General features: G+C 41.2%; 1 protein-coding gene across 3 annotated transcripts in view; it reads right to left on the reverse strand.

Moving 5' to 3' along the window:
- LOC121080603 (homer protein homolog 1-like) overlaps window positions 1-16,014 on the reverse strand; it is a 126,594-nt gene extending 110,580 nt beyond the window's left edge. The window contains exon 1 of one of the 3 annotated variants that reach the window (XM_040578741.1): window positions 15,862-16,014. Coding sequence is in view for 2 of the 3 variants with exons in the window: in XM_040578740.1 (XP_040434674.1) it covers window positions 14,773-14,777 (5 nt within the window). In the remaining variant the exon portion in view is untranslated. Of the gene's footprint in view, window positions 1-14,772; window positions 15,799-15,861 lie in introns of those variants that run through there. The other 2 variants (XM_040578740.1, XM_040578739.1) reach the window with 2 other exon arrangements.
- Between the last annotated feature and the right edge of the window lie 10,396 nt (window positions 16,015-26,410).

Below are 26,410 nucleotides of genomic sequence, written 5' to 3' on the forward strand. Positions count from 1 at the left end.
CCTGAAACCTTTAAAGTACAAACTAAGAAAACAAATAAGAATGCCAAATTCACCAAAATCTTTGTTGGGAAGAGATTTATTAGAACATCTAGACGTTTAAAGAAGGGGAAATGAAACCAAAAGTTAAAAATGATCAATTAACTAAAATGTTGAGCTTATCTTTAATTCAACAGAAAAGTGCAAGAGAGGACCTCCCTGAAGTAAAAGAAATCTTTAACCAGGTATATCTGAAAGTAAATTCCAAGTAAAGGGAAAAATGCTTTCCCTGTTACAGTAGAAATGATAAACAGGAGGCCTGCCTAGTTCAGGTAAAACAATATCCCTTGGTCAGCAAGGCTGTGGGGAATATTGCATAAAAACTAAAATAAAATACACTCTGTAGTAGTTCTACTAATGTAAATCTGTGTTTTACCATGACTGTGACTTGTTATGGGATGTGCAGATGAAACTCTGCATTGACAACAAAGTACAAGGAATAAGGTTGGTCAAGTGCCTCCTACCACAATCAAGGGCAAGACTGGGTTGGCCTCTGTGTTTGCCACCAAGAAGGATCTTGAGCTCTGCTGCTGGCTGCAACCCAGTAGGCGTTGAGCGGTGGGGACATATGCCATGCCAGACCTTGATGTGAGGAATGGTCCCCTCTGTTATAAGAGGGTCGTCCAGGAAGAAAGAACATAAGATGGCCCATTAAGGCACTGATTTGGAAATTGGAAACCGCCTGGCCGACCATGAAGCCATACAAGTAGCAGAGGAGGTAGGAAAGGAGGAATTATCCTTAATACCAGATGGTAAAATCCAAACTGTAAGTACAGATCAGGAGCCAAATTATTCTAAAGAAAACTTAAAGGTCATTCAGGACATGAATGATAAAATAAATAAGTGGACTTATTTGAGGGATGGTCGTATAGTGGTACCATCCAATTTAATATGGACCACAGCCGTAATAGAACATAATAAGATGCATTGGGGAGCTGATAATTTATATAAAAGTCTAAATCAGAAATTGATAGGGCAGAACTTGTATACTGTAATAAAACAGGTGACTCAGCGATGTGAAATGTGTTTGAAAATTAGCCAGGGCAACAGTGGCAAGTTGATTTTTCCAGACTCCCAAAAATTGGGGGGGTACCAATATTTATTAAATGAATGGACACCCCAACGTATCATACAGTATTATAAACCTGCAACTTGGAATCCTAAGGAACTTATTAACGGTGCTCGAGAACCTATCTACAATCTGAATCATATCATTCGTCTACAGGCTGTCTTGGAAATTATTACTAATCAAACAGCTAAAGCTTTTGATGTGAAATGCAATTTATCAACACAGGATGGTTCTCGATTACCTGCTAGCCAAAGAAAGAGGTGTTTGTGGTAAAGTAAATGTTTCCAATTGTTGTTTGAAAATTGATGACAATGGTGAGGTAGTTAAACAAATCACATCAGAGATAGGGAAGTTAGACGTCCGAACTTGGAAAGATGAATATTGACCTGTTTTCCTGGCTTCTCAGGAGCCCCTGGGTAAAACAAATCCTATTTTATTTGTTATGTGGATTAGCCACCTTATTGTTTTTGCCATGTGCTGTTCCATGTTTTATAAGATTAATTCAACACGTTATAACTAACATGCAATTTGCTATTATGGTTTCACCCGATGGCGTTAAACAAATGCGAGTAGTATGACAAAATGTACACACAAAATAACATTTTAATAGCCAACAAGAATTTGGAAACAATTGACTCTTAACAATTCAGATAACAATGTAAGCTGAGTAAAAAAAATAATAGAATAGCAACAAAAACAAGCGCCAGGAACGGAAAGACGAGGATATGGTAACGCCTTTTATACTTTTTCACCTCCGCCATAAGTTCTTGACGTGAGATAACAGAAAAACGCACCCTCTGCCTAAACAGCAACAGGAAAAAAAAAAAAAAAAAGTTTTGATCTTCTTTCTAATGAACCATATAGGTTAAACGTTTTGAGAACACTCACCTTACAGAATGTTCAGAGGGCAAAATGTCCACTCTAGACCCTTCTTCCCTGGCAGGTGACGTGGTGGTCTGGTGGTGAGAAAACCTTACATTGAAAACAGGGACCTGTCATTTGGCCATAGTGCCATAAATGTTACCATTAACAGACTTACCGGAGTGGTAAGCTCGGGAAATGGGTTTGGGACTTCATCTGGGCACGCAGTAGCCATTGTTTATCACGCGAATGGTCCGTGTATACCTTTGAACATGCGCATGCGCGATTTTAAAGCCCCACAGAATGTGTTGGAAAAATCTGGAAAGACCGCGCATGCGAAATCCCTATAGTCTAGCCATGATAGTGACGCATGTAAAAAAAAAAGGGAATGTGTTAAGAAAAAGAGTTATTTTTAAGTTTTGGTTTTGTATGTTATATTATATGTATTACCCAACTATGCCTATTGTAATTGTGACGTATTACCTTGTGAGTGTTATGATAAATGTTGGGATTGTGGAAAAAGGTTTGCTTGCAGTGCCGAGAATGAAAGTAGCGTCTAATAAACAATAATAGGATAAAAAGAAAAAGGGGGGATTGTGAGAAACTATGGACTAGGGTATTGTTTATTAAGATTTATGTTAAGCCTAATGTAAAGATTAGGCAACAAAAGGTAAGATAACCGCCAGATGTCCAGGATGCCTCTTGTGAAAGATAAGATAACCGCCAGATGTCCAGGAACCGACAGAAACAAGACAGACAACCCCACATAAGGATATATGAGTGAAGGGTCAATACCTCCACTACTTCATGAACACGGAAGTAAAGATGTATAAAAAGGGACTGTTTGAACTGCTCAGCGCGGCAGTTGGTGGAGCGCAGACTCCCCTGCCGTCCAGCGCTGGTTTTGCTCATATTCTACTTGCTATAATTAATAAAATTTTAATTGGATTATGATCCGTTGTGGTCTCAATTTATAACATTTAGGACAGGACAAAGACCTTTTTGCTTTTTCAAAATGACAGCATGCCAAGACTACAGCTTTCTTCTAATGCCTGGCTACAGTCTTAAAAAATACTCTCCCTGGCTTGTTTTTAAAGCTGTAGCAAGCTTTTGTTACTCTAAGCAGCTTCATGAGGGATCCCTGAAAAGAAATAAGGAGAGTGATTAAAAATGCAACTATAGTCAAAACTAATTTGTCAACTATGGCATCCAAACATGACCAATGGTTTCTCAGGAGTCTGAGTCAACAAGCTCTGTAAACACAATTCAGAGCAATAGAAAACCACAGAATTTTCCTTATTCCTATAAATGCTCTCAAGTCTGATAAATACTGTATACAGTAGCTTGTGGAACAGTATTGCATAACATTGGCTTCTTGTATGGACACTGCTCTGAAATAAAAAAAATCTTTTTCTGGACAGAAAGTGACAACTTGAACAAAATATACTCAGCATACTTATGAAATGAGCACATCTTAAGATATTGCTTTCTATAACACATGCATATAATAAGAACTTTGATGCTTTAAACCAAACTTTGAGGTAGTAAAAAAAGTAGAAGATACAATTGAGCAACCAGATCAAAATCTCTCCCATACCACCAGCGGTTTATCTAGTTTTACACTCACATTCTTAGACTTTTGCTGTTATGTTTTCAGTTTGAGTAAGGTTTACTCATGGTCAGTAAAAGCTTAGGAAGTTGTTCCTAAAAAGATTGGAAATTTTTCTGTATTCAATTAGAAGTTATTACATATATGCACCTATTTACCTATAAAGTCCAATGCCCTAGTTTATAGAATATGTTTTATAGCTACATAGTACCTCACAGAGCAGTGCCTTCAAACTGTTTTCTAAACTGTTTTGTTCCCATTTAACAATCAGCTTTTAGCATTAGATCTTTGACCACTTCTGAGTTAGCGTATCATCACAAATAATACCAGAAATTTTTCATTAGCTGAGGGGAGAAAAATGGGCTAGAACCTTTCATTAATCCTATAATGTTAAGAAAAAAAAATATACATCTACCTTTGAAAGAAACATCATTGCATACTGTACATTAGATTTTCAAGGAGCTGAAGTTCTGAGCAACTGGTGTTTCAGCTTGAAATCAGATATCATGCAGTACTTAACGGACATAAGATACAGCAAGTCAAAATAAAGTGATTTAATAATCTTCTCATATTTTCATTTATATGAAATTTATGTTTTTTCATGGATGATCAGAAGACAAGGCTTTGCTGATATGCCACTGTTGGGGTCTGCAGCGAGTCTGCAGACAAGTTAGTTGACTTCAAAGACTTAGCCGTGTACCTTTAAGACAGCCACAAATTGTCAGGTATGTAAACAGGATGTGAAGAACCGGAACTTAGAACCGCAGCATATGGGCACCTACAGCAACAGCAAATAGCAAGCAAGGAGAACACAGAAAGCCTATCAGGGTCTGATACATGTACTGTCCAAAAGATATAAATAATTTTTATAAACAATAAAGGCCATTTTGTCCGAACCCAGCCACACAGACATAGTGTTTTTTTCAGTCAACCTTGACTTGCATCATCACATTTGGTGACCCCGACGTGCCGATGTGATCCCAGTAAAGAGTATCAAAAAGAGACCCTGAGACTGTGCCGATGTGACCCCGGTAAGGGGTGTCAGGAGCAGATCCTTAGACCGTGACCAGCGGGTTGCTGGGGAGGCAGAGCCTGGTGAAGCGGAGTAGCACAGCGAGCAGCTGCAAGATCCCGGGAGAACGTGACACCGATAAGGTAGGCCACCAGGGACAACATGGGGAGTAAGTTATCTAAAGAAGATACCATGGTGCTATCAATGTGGAAATTAGTATTAAAGAAGCGTGGAATTACATTAGATGGGCTTCGGTTAAAAAATATGTTATTGTGGGCCAGAACACATGGAGTGGAAGTGTCCTCTGCGACTGCTCTTAGTGTGTGGACCTGGGACAATTTAGGATCAACACTGTCAGAAGCTCTGGAAAAAGGGGACAAAGAGGCGTCGGGGCTTTTGCCTACATGGGGACTGCTTAGACATGATGTAGGGGACTTCAAAAATCCGCAAGACGCAAATAGGGGCTTGCAAAATCAGCAAAATGCGACTGGGGGCTTGCAAAATTAGCAAAATGGGAGTGGAGACTTGCAAAGACTGCAAGACGCAAGTGGGGGCTTAAAAAGTCAGCAAAATGCAAATGAGGGTACATCGTTCAAACCTCCCCTGTATCCCCCTCCAGAAGAGGACAGACAAGAGGACGAGGGGGTGGGGGAGGGGGAGAGTCTGTGTCCCTTACCACCAGATGCCACTCCCCAATACCCCAAATCCCCTAAATCTCTCCAACTGCATAGACTTATACTGGATACTGATTCCGATTCCGAGGACGACAAGCAGAAACCTCGGTGGACCGATCCCAGCCCCCCTGACTTCCCCCAACATTTGTGCCAGCCCACACTCCTTCCCCCCTCGGCTCCGGGCCCCCCCGCCCGCGTCCTTGGCACCGGCCCTGCCTGCACAGGATGAAAATGCCGAAAACCCGGATTTGGGTCCAGCTACGACGTTATCAGTCACAGGCAATGAAGAAGTTGGAGGTGGTAAAAATCCAGTTTCCAGTGGTACGGTAATGACGCGCGACCCTCGGCGATTTTGGCAGGCTGTAAGAGATGGGGCATTAAGAGACGGAAACTGGGATTTAGTAGAACTGATAGGCGGACCACTCCTTGATCTTCCTACTCCTTCCACCATGCACCGCATGCATATCCTATTGTATTGGGAGATGCGGCTGCTGGTAATCCTCACGTTCATACACCATTTGCTTGGAAAGTAGTGCAGGACTTGCAAAGAACTGTTTCGCAGTACGGGGTGACTGTGTTCTGTCACGCAGAAAAGCTGTCTATAATCGACTGTATTGCAGCGGTTGAAATGTATTTTGCTGTTTAAAAAAAAAAAAAAAGAATTGTAGAATTGTACATAACAGAGACAGTGAGTTGTTTTGACACTGATAATGTGCAGTTTTGGCCTTGCTTTGAATGATGTGCAGCTGAGTTCCTGCAGCAAAGAATTAAATAACTTTAAGGGAGTATGAGAAGAAACTAGGATGAGACAGAAACAAAGGAGGAATGTGATCTCACCTCTAGAAGATAAGGAAATAGCATGAACAGTAAAGAGTAGCCTATAGTGAACAGCGCTAAGGAAAGTGTTGTATGAATTTGACTGATCACTCAAACTGTATTCATAAGCGGCTTGCTGAGTTAAGAAAAAATATACAGGCTACAAAGATTGAGAACGGGTTAATGGACTGGCTACAGAGTTTAGGAATTACTGGATGGTTAAAAGATTTGTTTCTGCATGGGATAATGGTATTAATTGCCATTGTAATCTTCTTAATGATATTGGGCTGTGTGTGGAATTGCTTTATAAGAATTATGACCAGAATAATAAAAGGGGTCTGGATCGCTCAAAAACAAAAAGGGGGATTTGTGGAATGGCTGGAAGACAACGGACATATTATGAGCAATCCAGACCAAGTAACTTTGTTGTAATAGCAGACCGAGCAGGCCGAAACTGTAACAAGCTGCAAGTGTTGTGAAAGACATATGCAAGGCCAAGGGAGACAAAGAAACTGTATTCACAGAGAGATAAAAGAGTTGGACAGAAAAATGAGAAAAAACAGGATGCCTGCACGAGGGGGGAAGCAGTGTCCACACTGGGACCAATCATAGGGGAGATGGAAGCGTGTGAGCAAGTAGTTTTAACCTATCGCCTTTCAAATAACAAAGACTGCATAGCGTGTGTATTTTTAGCTGGGGGTATAAATTGGTTTGAGTCTATTAATACAGCGGCACTAACTTAAAAAAAAAAAAAGGGGGGGGGGAAATGAAGGGAATGACCCCAGAGGCATGATTAGAGAAAGCATGTTATGTTATGAACGTTCTTAAAAGCTCTGCCAACCACGCGGTGCCTCCGATTGTGTGACATTTTGTGTCAATTGGTGACAAGCAGCAAAAGCACCAAGGTGTCTTAGTACGCATGAAAGACCCTCGTACCAGGCATTGGTCAGGACCGCATGAATTGTTAACTTGGGGGAGAGGTTATGCTTGTGTCTCTACAGATGAAGGTCCACGATTGATACCTGCTCGCTGTGTGCGGCCTGAGCTTAGCGTGCCAGACCGTGGGAGCACTACTGCCGCCAGTCAACCCAACAACTAATGTGTGGTCTCCTTACTGAACCAGTCCTTGTCTGGTGTGCCCTTCCTTGAAACTGACTTGCAGACATTATTGCAAAAAAGTGAATGTATGCGGGGAATGAAGAATCTTACTGAAAGTCTTGATATTTGGGATAATTGCTTACCTCTGTATAATGTTAACCCAAAAGAAGCCAATATTGTTTGCACTTTGAATGTTGATAGTTGTCTTTGTGTACATGCTAATGTAATAGGAGGCTATGATAGGACCATGACACCCACATAAATCAACACGTGAACATGTTGATAAGCATAATGCACTTAAAAGCAATATAACTTTGGATGAAGCATGTAATGATGTAGCTGATTTACGGAACTGATGGGAACGTATTGCAGCAGTTCTTCTCTTATCCAGAGTAACAGCAAGGAAAGCATTAAAGAGTTAAATCACCTTGTTTATTAGGCAGTTAAGAATGTGAGTCCAATTTGCCACCATTACATACAAAACAGAGCAACTATTGGCTTTTTTTTGTTGTTAGCTCAAGAACATGGCTGTGAGGATTTTGATGGTATGTGCTGCATGGATTTTAGGCACCCCATTGCAGCAACATGTTACCAAAATCTGAGAATATGTCAGCCTTTTTGGCATCCATTCACTCAATTGGCAGTATTGTCTGTTTGCTATTGCCTTGGTTGCCATCATGTTTGCAAGGGCCCTGCAGAACATGGCAAACCTGGTACTAGCTGTTCAAAAAACAAAAAGGGGGAATTGTTTGTGTCTGCAGACGAGTTAGTTGACTTCAAGGACTTAGCCATGTACCTTTAAGACAGCCACAAATTGTCAGGTATGTAAACAGGATGTGAAGAACCGGAACTTAGAACCGCAGCATATGGGCACCTACAGCAACAGCAAATAGCAAGCAAGAAGGACACAAAAACCTATCAGGGTCTAACACCTGTACTGTCTAAGATATATAAATAGTTTGTATAAACAATAAAGGCCATTTTGTCCAAACCCAGCCACGCAGACATAGTGGGTTTTTTCAGTCCACCTCACCTTGTGTCACCACATGCCACAAGACAGCTGCTAGGCTTGCTGGCTTAATCAGTTTTGGCCAACACCAATACTTTGCTTTTCCAAGGGTAAGTTGTAGTCTATGTTTTTAACATTTATTTTTATAAAACAACAATAGATATTTTGATGCCCGGTGTTGCCTATATTTTGGAAGGAAAGGTTCAAACCCCAGCCCATAAATTCTGCCCCTTCCCCTCCAGCTTTGCCCACACTACAGCATCTATGCTTCATCCACATTTTTTCTTTGCTCATTAGCTCTACATGAACAAGGAAGTTTCAGAGACAGTAGCAATACAGTGCATGGTTTGAAATAATTCCAATCCTATGAAATTACAGATCAGACTTTGAAAATACTGAAGAATTATTCAAATATTAGATTTTTAAACTTCCTTAGATATCAAATAACTTTAGAAGACAATGGCAAATCCCTCACTGAATTGATGAAACTGCTTCTAACATTAAAGGGTATATAAATATGCAAGAGCATTGCTGGACTCCCCTCTTAGTCAAACTGCACTGCACAATGGTGACATTCATGTTAGACTGAGTCATAGCTGGTTTTAGAATTCAAATTGACTTAGTAGCTTTATTCTGATGAATAGGAAATCACAACATGCTCTAAATTACTGTCCAAATTGTAAAAGTTGCTTACTATTAGAAATTATTCTGTAACTGGTTCATATAGAAGTCCCTTTAAAATATCTTACAGGAAAAGACTCCAGAGAAGTGGTATTACTTCTAGTGAAGGCAGACAATTATGCATTTAGGTTTGGCCATGGCAACCTTAAATTATCATGTGGTTAAGTACAAATCAATGTCAGAAAAACAATCTGAATACAGGGATTAGGGAAGAGAGATAGACCTGTGGAAAACAGAACAAAAAGAATAAAGATGTAACAAATACCACAGTACCCATTCCAATGGAAATGTGACAGAGAACTTCCTATTCATCCAATTTTATACCTGCATTATTTTGTATCATCCTAAAGAAACAGCATATCACACCATCCCATACTGTTAATTTAATAGGGAGTTGGTGATGCTGACAACCCCTTCTTCTTTTCTTCACCAAGTGGTTTTTGTTTTGTTTTTTTAAGTATTTGTACTAATAGCAGAAGTAATAAAATTTTGTCTAAAACCAAATTCTAAGTCACAGTTGGACCTCCAGTGTCTAACAAAAGCAAACTTCCACCTGAAAACTTCCTGGCTTTTGATGCAGAACATCTGATCCAACAGACTCCCCGGTGACTATTAGGACTTGATCGCTTACTCTCTCAACAAGCACTCTAATAAAGGTTTGTTGACCTGGCTCTTTTATTCTCAGAAAACTGAAGTCTGTGAAATGTTGTATTGAGTTTATGTGGCAAGGTTTTGGTAGCAAGGGGGACTACAGGGGTGGGTTCTGTGAGAAGATGTCAGAAGCCTCCCCCGTTTCAGAGCCAGCACCAGCCAGCTCCAAGGTGGACTTGACACTGGTCAAAGCTGAGCCAATCAGCGATAGTGGTAGCGCCTCTGGGATAACACATTTAAGAAGGGGAAAAAACTGCTGCGCAACAGCAACTGGAAGAGAGGAGTGAGAATATGTGAGAGAAAAAACTCTGCAGACTGGAAAGCTGTGATTTAGAGTGATCAGCTAAGAGCTTTAAATCAAATTACAGTCTTAAAAGAAAATCATAAAAAATAAATGCTTTCCAACAAAATTCCCATAAAAGTGATACCTGAATTTGACTTATTACTTTTATTAATTAGCAAGCAGAAATGCTCTAAAGCCAGTTAGGTGTCATTGCCTCCCCTGATGAGAAGTGATGGCCTGTTACAGTATTTGAAGCTATTGCAAACTCCATGGCTTTGAGACTGCATACTTCCTCAAGTATTGGCTTGACATCTGCAAAGATAATGGGAATTGCAGTAGAGTAAGCACTATTTGGGAGGGAGAAATCACAAGCACACACACATAGAAAACATTCATCTGATGTTTGCCTTGAGACATTAAGAATAAAAATAATCTCAACATGATTAATGTGAAGAACTGAAATGTTTATTTTCAGCAGAACTAGTATTTCACTCAGAGAGCTGGTCTATACAATCTTTATAATGCATGGAAATACTAAAAAAGATCAGTCGCAACCTTAAGGTATTATGAATACCTTCACTGGATCAGCATGGAAATCATCCCCTATGGCATTCAGGACACACATATATGTGTTGCCAGGCCAGAATAGCCAGTTTAAATTTCATGGTCATAACACTACTATGACAATATAATTTAAGCACAGTAGAGATCTCCATGCAGTGCTGCCAGACAAAGTAGTTTATTAACCATTTCAAGCTAATTTACATACAGTACATCTGTCTACGTATTTATACCTGACTAACTTTTTTCAGAAAAATCAAGTTTAGTGTGTAAGCAATGTTGATCTGGTTTTGTTATACTCTACACACTGCTACAGAAAATAGTATAAACTACTTTGCTGCCATTGCTTTCCCCACAAGAAGCATTTCATTTTACCCTTGAGATAGCAACATGACCAGGAATTGCAGTAACACTAAACTACTGCCAAGAAGCTGTACCTTCTGCTCTATTATCTGCAATATTTCTGTGTCAGATGAGCACAGCTGATAGAACCGTTGCTAAGATAAAGTTTTGGGAGAGCTATCATTAAGCCTCATGGGCAGGGAAAAAGACAAGTTAAAGAACCTGAGTCAGGTCAAATTCAACGGTTAACAATACTTCTGGCTCTTAACAACTTTATAGTGCTAATGTCTTATTACCCAGCTAGGGAGAGAAAACTGAAAAGTTTAAGGACAAGACACTGGTTTGGAAACACCTGAAAAAAGCAAGTCAATAGGTAGCAAGCCAACTTCCACAGAAAGATTTGTCTATCCCATATGCTCAAACAGTATAGATTTTCACATTTTTTAGTTTTTAAAGCTTCAGAATGGCTTTGTAAAAGTTATTACATCCTAGAGTTTAGAATTAGCATGATTTGTTAATTCCCCTACAGCTACGGTATCATCTCTTCAAAATGGGACTCTGCATCCTGAATGCTTTAAAGAAACATTTAACTAACCTTCAACAAGGGTAAGAGATCAGAGTGGATCAATCAGTAACAGCCAAAAATTAATTTTAAATACTTATTTAGGTAACTACAATGCTAACAAACACATCCTGAAATACTCATCTTCCACAATATTCTCTAGCCAACTTAAGAACCCTAGTATTCTAAATCTGACATCTCAAATTGACACATATCATAACCATCTTTATGAAGATAACATACTAGCACATCTTACAGAAGCTTTGCTGAACGATGAGGAATTACAAGGTAAAGAGTGAAGGGAAAAGCTAGTATGATGGATTTGGATACTTGTCCACAGCACAGAACATAAAGGAAAGTAGTCACAGAGAGACTACTCATTAAAAAAAACAGGAATTAATTCAAGAGATTAAGTTTAACAGGACACCAAATTCTCAATCTTACCAGAACTCATGACTGTGCAGTTTCCATACTGCTTCTTGCATGAAATGTATTCATTCCAGACTGAGCAATGCATCATAGTCCACAAATACTAACCTCTAATCCTCCTGCTAGAAAGTAAAAGCAGTACCAACGACCAGTAAAATAAGGTGACTGTTTGCAGCTTTCAGCACAAAACTTACCTGGTCAATGCATACAATAACCTGGGCTATCAATACACATCCTGAGTATGTTTACTTAATATCTATTTAAGGATTTTTAATATAATCCAAACTCTGCTCAAAGACAACAAATTGCACAATATTGACAAATTTTGCATTTCTCAATACTGGCAATACAAGAGAGACTGAAGTTATGAACTGGGACAGAACATACTGATGTCATATTTACACGAAAATCAATGTTTTCCTATTGAAGAACACTATATTCAGTGTGGTCAATCCAACAGAAAAAAAAAAAAAAAGTATATCACTCAACAGTGACAGGAACTTGTCTTTATGCAACAGGGATGAAGAACTAGGAGAGAGGGAAAGAGACTGGCAGGTAGACAATCAAGAGTGGACATCCTATGCTAGAGTGCCTGGCCTATACAATCCCCAGGGCTTGATTTGTTTATCTTCTCCTGTGATATGAGGGATACCCACAGACACATAGGATACAGTACTAAGAAGAGTGGTTCCTAAACTACTGGACCCTATAGACCATTCTGAAGTTTCTGAAAACAAATTTAATAGCAGCACAGCTTCAGAGACCAGTTACCCACAGCTTGGTATTCACCGCACACACAGTGCATAATTACCTGGCTTGCCTGATGGTATTCAATGAGCCAAGCAGGCTGAACTACACTGGTAGAACAGCAAATTCTTCACTATAAAAAATGAGACTAAGCTACTGCTGGTTTGGTAAGCTGATTTCTCTCCCCCATCCCAAGTTTTCTGTGTTCTGACCATTGGGATCGGTAAACTCTCCACCAGCCAGGTACTACAAGCTCACTGTACAAGCTTATGTAAGATAGCAGTACCCATTAAATATTGAATACAGTACACTGACCCTATTGTGGTCAGGTAAATGTATTATCAAACATTTTGCAACTGGCTTCTAGAATGATCAATTTTAAGACCTTAGTAGAGCATCAGAAGACTATTTTTATAACTGCGATGTTAACAGTCCAGTACATCTTGGTCTAGAAATAGTCTGAAATCCATGGGCAATTGCATTTAGATGCTAATACAAAATAGCTACTGAAACAAGACCTCTGCTCTGAACATTAGCAAATGTCTGATACTTAACCACAGATCCACAGAGTTGTTGCTGGCCCTGGCTTGGATGCGCTCATTCACTCAGAGAGCTGAGAGCTTATCAGTAACACATGCCTACATTGCTGGTTTTGACCATCTTGTTAAAAGACAGTTTACAAAGGAATGCTATATTGTAATACCCCAGCGTGTACTGTCTAAAGAGTCTTCAAAACTGCAAGTTTTGTCTTCTTGACATTAACATGCAAAGATACTACTTAAGAGTCATGACACCAACTTTATACCCTTTCTCAAAATGATTTTTATAGTCCTTCAGTATTTAGGATTATTTCTGCTCCCTCTACAGATATGGATTTGCACTGTTCATTAAGAAGCTACCATGCTAAAACACTAGCAGTACCGGAATTTATGAAATTGAGAAGTTAAGGATTTTTGGTTTTGCAAGTCAAGTTTTTGTTTTCAGAAGTGCTCAATTTAATTCTAGAGAAAATACAAAATTTACTCCTCTTCAGTCATCTGTATTTGTAATACAATATACTTAACTGACATCTACAAACACAATATTGATTTTAAATAAATGAGATTATTTCCATTATTTGAATTTTTAAAGCTACATAATTCTGTGTCTGCTTAGAAGTTTTAATATATCCCAAAACCACTATAACATCATTTAGCCTTTTGCCAGGTTTTTGAAACATATTATCACTTTCTTGAGTACGTAGACAGCTGCAAGCTCAGGTTTATTCTGTTTAGGATTATTATTAATTTTTTCAAATGAAAGGGAAAACAACAGGAAAATAAAAGCTAGCCTAAGACAACATTCCTTCCTACATCTTGTACAGTGAGCCCCAGTGACTAGGACAGAGCCAGATGCAGCTGTTATCACCCTACATGCAAAGAAGTTAATAAATTGGAGAATTCCAAGTGTCATTAACAGCTTGAGGAAAGAGACGCTTTTAAGTTCCATATTTCACATTCAAATTCTTGCGTGACCAAAGTACAAAGGACATGAGTTATAACTTTTATACTCTGAACTGTTATAAAGTCGTAGAAAAACAGCATCTTGTTAATGCATTAAAAGTCTGCCTCCACCTTGCAGCTAGCCAAATCATACTGGGTTTCTGTCGCTTTTGAACATGAATGAGTTTCCTTTCTATTCAAAGGTTATCAGGCAAGCACAAGGTTTATTTTTTCATCTCACTATACAAATTACTAAGAATACAACTGTGGAAAGTTTTCACAGGTATCTATATCATTTTTATAGCTACTCAATTAGATGTGATCAGGTTCATTTTAAAGATTTTATTCCTTCTAATTTCCTTAAAGACTCAAGTGGATATCCCAATTCACTTAGGGGATCTGCTGTAAAGCAGATTTCTCTAGAGACTTCTTCACTATATTGGGAAATTCACACCTAGTTTTTTTTAATCCTCTGAAGACTCCGGAAGAGTTAAAATGAGCCTTCGCTGCTCTTTAAGTTTCACCTTGCCACACCGAGCTTAAAGCAGTCGTTTTCAGGACTGACCAGGGAGAGGATCCTCACGGTGGGGATCTGGAAGCCAAGGCGGCTCTTCCAGCGATCCGATGTGGCTACAGCGGAGGCAAACCTCTACACATCACGGTGCGTCCCCCTTTTCTTTCATCAGGTTGATGCACAGCACCGATGGCAGCAGGATTTCTGCTTCTTACGCACCCAGCCAGTAAAATCACTCCCCTCCGCGCGCATTCAGCAGCGCCCGCCTGAGCAGCAACAGCCCGCGCGGGCAGCCGCTTTCATCCCACCGCCCCGACGGCCCCCGCGACATCCTTACCCCATGACGGCCGGCGGTGCCACGTCCCCGGGGCGCTCCTCACCGCAACGGCAACTCCGCAGCCCCGTGGCGGCAGCAGTTCGCTGGGCTGGGCTCGCCGCGCCGCCGGCTCGCAGCTGCCTGGCCGAGCGGGGCCGCCCACACACTAGGGAGCGCCCCACGCGGGCCGGGCTCCCATGGCCGCCGTCTCCGCCAGGAGCCCCCAGGCGGCAGCCCCAGCCCTCGAGCGGGCGGCAGCTCCGGGGACAGACGGGTCCCCTCCTACGGGCGGACGGGGAGACGCTCGCCTTCTCCGCGAGGGCCTAGCGGCGGCTGCGGCGCTTCTCGCCAGGTGAGCAGCCGCCGAAGGCTCCGTGCGACTCAGAGGCGGAGCGGGATGAGGCAGGCGGTGCGCGTAAGGCTCCACGCCGCCGATTCCCCTAGCACCCCCGCCAGCAGCGTGGCGGGCACCAGTGCATTCTCCCAAGGAGGCAGAGTGAGCCGCGGCACCGGCATCGGACTCCCGGCGTGCGGCGGCCGCGCGTTCCCCGCGGGCACCGGGGCGCCGTGCTCCCCCGATCTGCCCACCCCCGGCTGCAGAGATGCGGAGCGCCGCTCCTCCTTCCCGCAGGAGCGGGTCCGCTTCTTGCCGTCACGCCCTTTTCTGCGGCGAGCAAGCGGGCATCGTCCTGGGGCGCGGCGGGTCGGTCACTGTCAGCGGGAGGGGCTGCTGAGCCCGCGCTCCTCTGCGGCGGGGCCGCGGGCTCAGCCCCACTGGTGGAACGAAAGGAGCAAGCGAGCTCCGTGTCAGGCAGTGCCCGACTGCTTCAGCGGCCTCGAGATGCTGCCTCTGCCCGCTCGCATCTACCGTCTTACGCCTCCACTCGCCTGTCCCCTCGCGGTGAGCTGGCGCAGCCGCCAAGCCTGTAACACACGCCTCCGTCCCACTCCTGGGAAGGGAAGAGCAAGGAAGGGCCCTATAGTCCCACCACGCACACAGCCACAAGCTACTACTCGCAATGGCACCTGCTCAGTCTACCTCCATCCTTCACCCGAGGAGCTTTAAATAGTACTTGTCACCACGCTCTCCTACGCATCGACGTCACGTACCGCTCACGGCGCTGACGTCACCGGGGTGCGGGGGATGATGTCAGAGTGGTCCACGCCGCCGGAAGCGCTTCTATAATAAGGAATAGTGGCGGGGAGAGGGTTCTGGGCCCGCCGCGGCGCGGCTGCCTCCGTGCGCCTCTCCGGGGCGCTGGCGGCGACCCTATCGCCTCCTCCCGCCCCCGTCCCCTGCGGCCCCGTCTCCACAGCAACACTGCGCGCGCGCGCAGCCGCGCCCGCCCCGGGTGCCGCGGAAACAATGGTGCGCCTTGCGGCTCGGCAGGGAAAACTGGATGTAAGGTCCTGGACCCGAGAACTACAGGTGAAGATTGCGCGGAGCCCACCACGGAAGGTGACTGCGGCAACTTTCTAGCCCTCTGCCCTGGCCGTGGGAACGGCAGGGTGTCTGTCTCCAAAGACAGCTGGTCCCGTGTCCAAAACACATGCCTGCATCCCCGTGCTTTGCAAACACTTTGTAAGAAACTATGGACTAGGGTATTGTTTATTTATGTTAAGCCCAATGTAAAGGTTAGGCAACAACAGATATGAAATCGCTTATGCAAACAGCCACCAGACACCGCTTGTGTAAGATAGGATAACCGCAATCGCTTACACAAACTAAACCAGATACCGCTTGTGCAAGATAAGATAACCACCAGATGTCCAGGAACCGACAGAAACAGGGCAAACAACCCCATATAAGGACATATGAGTGAGGGGTCAACTATGGGACAAAGGAGGAAGACTTCTTACTTCGGCCTCAACGACCACCAGGAGGCAGAAAACGACCCCCTAACAACAACTGAAGCATGCGCAGAGTACCTCCACTACTTCATGAACACGGAAGTAAAAATGTATAAAAAGGGACTGTTTGAACTGCTCAGCACGGCAGTTGGCGGAGCGCAGACTCCCCTGCCGTCCAGCACTGGTTTTGCTCATATTCTACTTGCTATAATTAATAAAATTTTAATTGGATTATGATCCGTTGTGGTCTCAATTTATAACAACTTCAAAGCTGACAGCGTTACTGGCTAAAAAGGAAAGAAACACAGCAGGCATTCTAAAATTGAAAAAATACAAAAGTAGATTCCAGCACATCCATGCTAATAGTATTGCAAAGAAACCGCCAGCACCATGAGCTTACCAGATCCTACTATTTTTGGCTCAGTCCTTCTGTTACCGAAATCTCGGAATGAAGAACTTATCGACACCAATGTGATGTAGATAAGCAGACACTTCTTTATTGACGGCCGGGTGCGTGAGCGAGTCCTCTCACGATCAACGCACACCAGGTCCCAAAATCAGACACCATATATAGAACTTATTCATACATATTCATTAATTATTCATGCATAATCATAACATTTCCCGTAAATCATTTACATACTCCCCTCCTATATCCGATTCTGCGCAGTAAAGCTTAGAAAGGTCTAGAAATGGGTCTAGGGTACGATTTGGGTAGGTGGTATATGAGTCGGTGGTCGCGATCTCCCCCTGCCGGAATTACCTTTTACTAAAGTTCACAGTTTCTTGGCAGGCACCTACAAGCTGTTCCAGTCGACTCTCCCCAGTTCCCATTAATCTCCTACTCTGACATTTCAATACACCTCTACATACAGAAGACTGGTTAAGTACAAAGGAACCTTTCAACCCTAAAGTTATTACCTAAGTTTTTCCACAATAGTTCCAGGCCCTTCTTCTAGCCTTGGTACAGGACGTACAAAAGATGTCATAACTACTTCTACTATATAGCTGTAAATTTTCCATAAAAATTTTCTTATTCCTCTATATTTTAATTCTATTAAATGATTTTATAAAATCAATTAATCAATTTAATATAATCAATCAATCTTAATTTATTAACAAATTGATAACACTTCAATGGCACCATGCAAACAGCATGTGTTGCTGCTTCTAATTCAACAGTAGCCCAAGCTCCAGCACTATCTGCTACCTTGCTGGGCACCTACCTCCTCTTAGGTTCAGCAAACATTTCCATTAATTCTCTGAGTTTTCCTGAATTTATAAATATTAGGTGTAACTGCTCCTAGACAATGTCAATGGCATTGGGATACCAAAGGTGGAACATGTATCCTAGCTACTTCTAGGACCACTATCAATATTTTCATAGTGTTTCCCTGCTGAAGTGAAGTTGTAGCCACCAGAGGCATATTAAACTATAATGAATGTGAGAGGGAGATACTAGATGTCAATCCCCACATAAAAATGGAAACTCAAAGTTTCACTAACAGATGTTATGTCACTGTAAAACATGACAAAAACAACAACGGTATGCTCACAACTTTTGCTTTAACAAAAGGTTTGTCCTCTCATAAGATTTCTACTACTTGAGACCAAGTGTATCCCAGGAAGAGACTGGAATGAAAGACAGCAAAAGGATTTACCTAACAATGTGTTCTCGCCAGAGTAAGGACAGATATTTTCAAAAGTTATTTTAATTCATATATGCATGTGTTTTACAGACCCTTGCTTCAACATTTTGACCTATTAAAGTAATCAGCTATAGGAAAAATGAAGATGATAACAAATTAAATAGCAAGGGAAACCTTCTCCAAACAAAAATAAGCATAAAAAAACCTAGCATGAAACATTCCTACCAGTAGTAGTAAGGCAGATTGCCTTACAAGAAAGAAAGAAAACAACAGCTTCCTCAGTTTCCCATTTTGTAGAGGAATTGTAGAGGAATTAAGGTAGGTTAATTAACATTGATAATATATAGCTGTGGGCTTGCTTCAGGGGCAGTGGGTTGGCTGATGTGGATAATGTGCAGCTGTGGCTGGTTCCTGCTAAGTAGTGAAATAGCTCTAAGGGGTATGCAAGGGAAGGATCTGATGAAGACTGATGTGGAAGAAGCAGAGGGAGAGCATGTGTTCTAGTTGTAGGAAAGGCCCTGGGAGAAGAAGAGGGCCTGAATGAGGAGAAGTTGGCTGGAAGAGGAGCCTGGCGATAGAAGAATCTGGATGTAGCAGAGGCAAGAAGCAGGGTGGATTGGTCTGAAGAGCATGAAGAAACAGCATGGACAGTAAATAAACTTTTGAAACCTCATGGGGGATTGGTGGCTGTGCTGGGGTAAGGTGTGAGAGCTAGTTATTGAAGTTAAACTGGTATGTGATGGTAAGAGTCTTGTTGTAGTTAGCTAGTTTTGATAGTGTTGAGCTGCTATTTCTCATATACTCCTTCATAACCTAGAGTAAAGGCTACAAAAACTTTAGACTGTGGCAACAGTCTAAGGTTTGTTGTGGGCAATGCTCAGAATATGCATGGTTGTGTCATGGTTTAACTTCAGCCAGCAACCAAGCACCACATAGCTGCTTGTTTACTCAGCCTCACCCAGAGGGATGGGAAGGAGAATTGGAAAGGAATGTAAAACACAAGGGTTGAGATAAGAACAACTTAATAAGTAAAGCAAAAGCCACGCAAACAAAGCAAAATTCATTCACCACTTCCCATGGGCAGGTAGGTGTTCAGCCATCCCCAGGGAAGCAGGGCTCTATCACATGTAATGGTTACTTGGGAAGACAAATGCCATATTTTCCCCCCTTCCTTCTCCCCCCAGTTTATATACTCGGTATGACATCATATGGTATGGAATATCTCTTTGGCTAGCTTGGGTCACCTGTCCTGGCTGTGTCTCCTCCCAATTTTCTGAGCCCCTCCAGCCCTTTCACTGGCAGGGCCCAAGGAACTGAAAAGTCCTTCATTTAGTATAAACATCACCCAGCAACTAAAAACATCAGTGTCATATCAAGGTTGTTCTCACATCATAGCCAAAGCACAGCACTGTACTAGCTACTAAGAAGAAAAGTAATGCTATCCCAGCTGAAACCCGGGCATTATGATAAAGCTGCGTTACTTTTCTGGACTGCCACTGTCATTTTTTGGTTGAGGTTTCACATGCAGACTCTGAATCATGTGAAGTTCTATGTATGTTCCACTAAAATCAAATTAGATGTACAAGCTTCTAATAGTGAAACTGTTTGTGGTAGTCCCTAGTCTTGTTTGGGGTAAGATAAAGATGTGTAACAGTTCTTCTGTATAAGAGTAAAAGAGACTATGATAAAAAATAATAGTTTAGACAAGTGTAAACAATACAGATTATAAATATATTCCTTCATGTCAAGTAGTTAGCAGCCTAGATTAATTAGTTTTAAAAAGTCCCACGTGACATTTTGCATGCAGGAACAGCAGGCTAAGAGCCAAGGAACTAAGGCTCTAAATCAACATATGAATAACTGTTGCATCAGTTTTTTCGGCTCAAGCTCACATAGTAATGCAAGTGCTTTAGTATTATGTCCAAAGTATTTCATTCAGTTATCACAGAAGTGGCTCCATCTGTCTCTGCCTTTCACCTCGTTCACATATTTGGCTTGCACAAAGTATGATGTTTTCTCACCACATGGGTGCAAAACCAGAACTCCCTGAGACTGAAGATAAAAGAAACCAAACACACACTGAGCCATTGGGGGAAGAATTGCATGTTCAGCTGAGAATCAGAGGTATGAACAGATTCAGGGGCAAAGAAAAAGTGCTATCTCCAGAACAACCCTGTGTGGGATACCAAGAATGTCTTTATTGACTTGTGAAATGCCCTGTATATTTCATGCTCCTCTATAATAAAATGAGTACTGGGACAGATAATATCCCAGGTGGGGGAACAGAGCTGTAGGGATGAAGAAAGCATCACTCTAACTCTTATGGCTAATCTTTTTTTCTTCTTAATTTAAACAATGTTAATTGATTATTACAGTTAAGTGCAGCAGCTCCACATAATTAATAACTTCCCTTCCATATTTATTGTTACTGTTCCTCTAGGTCTGACTGAGCCTTTCACTAAACCTTAAGCTTTGTCTCAATTATACCCTTTTACAATTTTGATCAGTTTCCAGGTTGATTTGGTTGAATTAACATTATTTGTCTTGTGGATAAAGCCTTTGTTTATGCTTCCCAAGGTTGCTGAAATCACTTCTCTGTCTTGCCGTTCTCCGAATTAATATAAGATGCAAAACCACGGTGACATCCATCAGCCAAGGCTGAATTATGCACACAGATAAAAAGAAAGCAAGCTAGGAGATTAAATGATAGACATTAACAGGAGAAACAATACGCAACCACCTCATCTTAAAGACTGAAGTAATATAACATGGTGTTGTGATTTAACCTGCTTGCCTGCTCCCCCCTCACCCAGAGGGATGAGGAGGAGAATCAGAAAAGAATGTAAAACTCAAGGGTTGAGATAAGAACAATTTAATAGGTAAAGCAGAAGCCACGCATGCAAGCAAAGCAAGGAATTCATTCACCACTTCCCATGGGCAGGCAGGTGTTCAGCCATCCCCAGGAAAGCAGGGCTCCATCACATGTAACGGTTACTTGGGAAGACAAAGGCCATAACTCCAAATGTTCCTCCCTCCTCCCCCGCAGTTTATATACTCAGCATGACATCATATGGTATGGAATATCTCTTTAGCTAGTTCAGGTCACCTGTCCTGGCTGTGTCCCCTCCCAATTTTCTGTGTCCCTCCAGCCCTCTGGCTGGCAGGGCCCAAGAAACTGAAAAGTCCTTGATTTAGTATAAACATAATCCAGCAACAACTAAAAACATCAGTGTCCTATCAACATTGTTCTCCCACCAAATCCAAAACACAGCACTGAACCAACCACTAAGACGAAAATTAACTCTATCCCAGCTGAAACAAGGGCACATGAAGAAATTTAATAGTGATGACAAGAGGCTCAGCTCTAAATTGGTTGCTTTGGGGTTTTTTTCCCCTGCTGTTTTAGAACGCTTTTCTTTGTCTGAAGCACTCTGATGGAGGCAGTCTTGAGCTGTAGAGCATGCTGCCTGTTGGAAACTATGAGCAGGTCAATGGCTGTAACATTGTAAGATACCAAGCAATGCCACCATCAAACAAGAGATGGATGGTTTCAGGCGGGGCAAAGCACAGGTTGGTACAGGAGAAAGACTTGTTTGCTGCTCTGAAGCAGCGTGTTCCTGGCATATATATTCATAGACAATAATCGAGCTGCCAAACCCTGCTCTGACATCTTTGCCTTGAATGGCCAACCAGCTGGGGCAACACCTATAAATTTGGCAGCAGTATCAATACCTCTGAAAGGAATATTGGGTTGAACCTCCTGGTAGGAAACCTGTAGATGACAGAAACAGATGGCTGTGCCATCTGAATTTCAAGCCTGCTGAGTACTGGCATAGCCATTGGCCTGGCCAAAATCCTTGAACAGCAGAACAGAGCTGGAAAAGCAAGAAGAACCACAAGAGTCTGCATTTTGACTAGCCTTCCATGGTACCTCTGCTTTCTTCATGCAAAACCAGATCTGTATTGGTCGATCACACATTGGTTATGAGCTACCATTTCTATGGAAAAGACAGACATGCTTGTGAGAGAGACAGGGAAATCCCATTTCTCTAGATAAAGCACTGAAAAGATTTGAACTTCAATTCCTTGTTCAGGTCTAGTCAGCACATTCAATAAAAGGAATTCTAGCTGCACCAAAACCAAATAGAAACTCTAAGGATGTTTAAGGAACCTCAGAACTGTTATTTGATAATAGAAAAATAAAAATTGGCTTGTTTGGTTTATCAAACTAAAATCTGATACAACATACTATTATGTTCTCCAAATATTTTGAGTGAGGCTAAAACAAGCAGGGGAGCAAAAAGAGCTATTAAAGGGCAAAATACTAAATGGGTATAATCTTGCTATAAATATTTTTTCCTGGCACTCCAAAGGTTGTTGCTCTTCAAGGAGCTGGTAGCTTCAAGAATATCCTTCTAAAATAAGTATTGGGTGTAAAAGAAACAACGACTGAAAAGTAATCACAGGATTCAGATGGCAGCCATCGCTGTCTCCATATGGGAGAGGTGAAGGTAGCTGGAAGAATGGAGACATTCTTCCTCCAGCATCTTGCAACCTGCAGACACCACTTCCTCCAAGTCTCTGGGCTGGAGTAGTGAAAGGGTTAAGACCCTGAAACCAAGGAAGATGTTGTGAGTACCTTAGATACCAAATCAATTCCAGCTTCTTCTTTTATTAAGTATTATACTGTTTTCTCATTAAGTGTTCCATACACTTCCCTGACATCACTGTTCTTCATAGAGCTCTGTTCAGTACTGACTGGCAATAGCATAAGGCTGCCCACTACCGATTCAGATATCTTAAAGTCTTAAATACATCTTTCCAGTACAGAAATTCACATGATATCCCAGAAAGTAACTTTTTCCACAAGGATCGGAAGTAAATTGAGTACTTCCACAGAGAAAAAGCCAACAGATGATAAAACCATGATGATTTTGCCAAAACCAACCCCTTCATAGAATCATTTAGGTTGGAAAAGACCTTTAAGATCATCAAGTCCTTGCACTATAAAAATCTTGTGATACTAAAACTTTTCAGGCAATAGCTATTCCTAATATTATAGGAGGGTCTCAGAATCACAGAAGAAAGAGTTGGATTATTTTGATTTGATGGTTTTAATTTACTCACCACACAATTTCAGAAATTAACAGACGTCTTCATATGAAATGACCAGGGTCACAAGAAATATCTGAAGACAGATTCTTGCTTAGAGAAAAAAAAAAAAGGCCTGAGGTTCAGACTCCAGTTCTCCAATTGGTTGTGAAAGGATTAAATTTAGTTGAACAAAGGAGGCTTTGGATGGCTGTAAAATAAGGGATGGGGGTAAGATAAGGGGGCACTCAGATAATCTTAGGGTAGACAACTGGGTCTTGAGAAACTGATACACAGGAACATAATGATAAGAAAGTTACAAGAGGGTGGCAACAATAGCCTCTTAGGATATGGTCTACTGATCCCAGAACTGAGTTTGCCCAGAAGGTCAGTCAGTGGGCACAGCGAAGAAGACTACAAGCCTTCATCTGAAGACCCAGACAACCACCCAAAGACCACCAGGGAAGATGACTGTGCATGTGGACCAGGCGTTTGCATATGTTAATGAGTCCCAGGAAATGTCATGTATATGTAAATAAGTTCTCAGAAATCTTGTGAATATGTATAACTTTATGGTGTATAGGCTCTGAAAGTTTGTCAGATTGTTGGAGCACTTATGGAGGAGCTATCCCCAGTGCTACCCCAGCGCTGCAATAAAGGATACCTTACTTAATAACAGTCTGCTGTTATTGAGTTTTATTATATCAGACTCCTTACCCAGCCGCACCTAGCTTCCCACTTTGGTGAGGTTAGAAAGCAAGGGGGGTTTGGATGCTGCCGATCTTTGTATCAGTAGTATTGCTGCTCCTTTACATCAGCTGCCATTTTGTTTAATACCAGATGAGTGTAGGTTTCAAAATTCCTAAAGAAAGTAAGGGGTTTTATTCCCTTTGTAGAAGAGGGAGCCAGCACCTCACACTTTCCTCAGGTCTCATACATTGCTGCTATTCTGTGTCTCTTCCTTCCTTCTACTCTTCTATGATTTTTCCTTGCCATCCTTTCTCCTGTCTAATCTCAAATCTCCCTACACACACATATGCTTCTTTCAGTGAGTGCGAGCACTTCACCATTTTCCCTTGCAGTATCTGTGTTTAATTTATGAAGTAGAGAAAAAGAGAGGAAAAGAGTAAATGGTATTGTTTTCCCTGAGCCCAAGGTTTTTGTCTGAATTTTCATCAGTCTAGAAAAATCTTCGCTGTCCCATCAGGTGGTTCTGGAAGGATTCTGGAGGAATTTAAATTCACCATTTTTTTCTCCCAGAATAGATGAAGAAATGTAAGTGTTGCCTTATATTCAACTAAATGTGGTACTCTGAAACTAGGACTGGATTTGCTTTTCAAAGCAAATGTATGACATAATTCCCTGAGATGCCTTATGGTTCTGTCACCAAAATCGGGAATCAAACCTCTTAACACCAATGTAGTATTAAGAAGCAGGCACTCCTTTATTGCAGCGCTGGGTGCTTGGTGGAATCTCCACAAATCAAGCACACCTGTGTAGATTTTGCCATTACATTTATACACTAAAGTACAAGATCGTATGCTCCCAGTTATAATGATTGGTTAGAAGTTTGCATATAATTGTAATATTTGCTGTGTCATCGTTTACTGTTACTATGCTTGTACAGAGGAAGGGTCTTCACCTGGGCAAGGGTCTTCTTGACCTGTGGGTGTGATTTTTAGTATTATAATGAAGGTAGTTCAGTTCAGGACACCTTAAAAGTAAGTTTTGTTGTGAAGTTAGAAGGCTGGATATCGGCCTTGCCAAGCTGTCCAATAACTCATCCTATACACAATAGAACCCAGGTGCTCTGGTTATGGTCTAGAGAATAAAGACTAAGGGTATTATGGTCTATAGCATAGGGACTTCAAGTAACAGTCTCAGATAACAAGCAGTACAGCGATTCATACGTCATTGGTTAATAAGTGCTAAAATAATTCTAACACAGAGGTTAACTCCATAAAATCAAAATGTTCTTATAACTAACTTACATAAAAACAAAATATAGAAAGATTTGGTAAAATCTTAGATAATCTGCAACATTTCCCCCCTTTGAAAGTTTTGAAAATCATTTCAAGACTTTCATCCCTATTTCTAAAATTTATCTATCAATTTATTTTCACTTATCATGTGTTAGTGGGAGCCTTAGAATCGCTTATTTTTCATCTTGTTGTCTGGTTACTGCTTGGATTAGCATCCAATTAAAGGCAGTGTTGCTGTTTATTTGTTTCTTTAGACAATAATAAATCAGAAAAATTGTCGAAAAGATTATTAACAAAACTAATGCAGTGTTAATCAATAATTTAACCTATGAACTCAAATTCCATCCCAGTCCACTGAAAATTTTATCTATCCAATTTTCTTGTATGTTTTGTTGAAGTTTTTGGGTATCAGTTTTTATTTTCTCCAATAAGTTTAAATCATATTGAGTCACATTTGGGATATGTATACAGCAGTGGTCCACTCTATCTTTTAGATATCCACATATACCAAACCGAATCCCAAATTATTTTCTTCTTTATAGAGTTTGGTTATTCTTTTTATATTTTGTCTCTGTAATCCATATATTGGTGTTGGTTGTAACAATCTTAGGGTAATAACACCATCCCTTATTATTTCTTAAACCTTCATATAATCTGGGTTTTGTTACAAATTGTCCTTTATATTCCCAAACAGTTGAATATATTGGTGATTCTTCCCCAACTTTAACCTTTTGTAATTCCTAAGTCTCTCTAGGTTTCTGTTTATAAGTCATTGTCCCATTTTTATATTTTAATTTAGTCAGATTCATAGTTAAAATTTACCCATGGAATTTGCTCACCCACTGCCCTTGGTATTGGTAAACAAGCTGTAATCTATGACACATTTTTCAAATTAGCAAACTCCTTGATTAATCCTAACATTAAATTTTCTTCCTGAGTTTTCCTTGGGAGATATATTAATTGTTCTGTTTCTTTTTGTCTTTTACTTCTAATTTTTCTCTACCTAAGATCAGCATCTCCATATCCTTTTGACACTTCATTTTTTTTTTGTCTCAAACCAGGCTCCCACTAACAATAATTCCAGAA

Source organism: Falco naumanni, chromosome W (assembly GCF_017639655.2).
Source record: "Falco naumanni isolate bFalNau1 chromosome W, bFalNau1.pat, whole genome shotgun sequence".
Classification (NCBI taxonomy): domain Eukaryota; kingdom Metazoa; phylum Chordata; class Aves; order Falconiformes; family Falconidae; genus Falco; species Falco naumanni.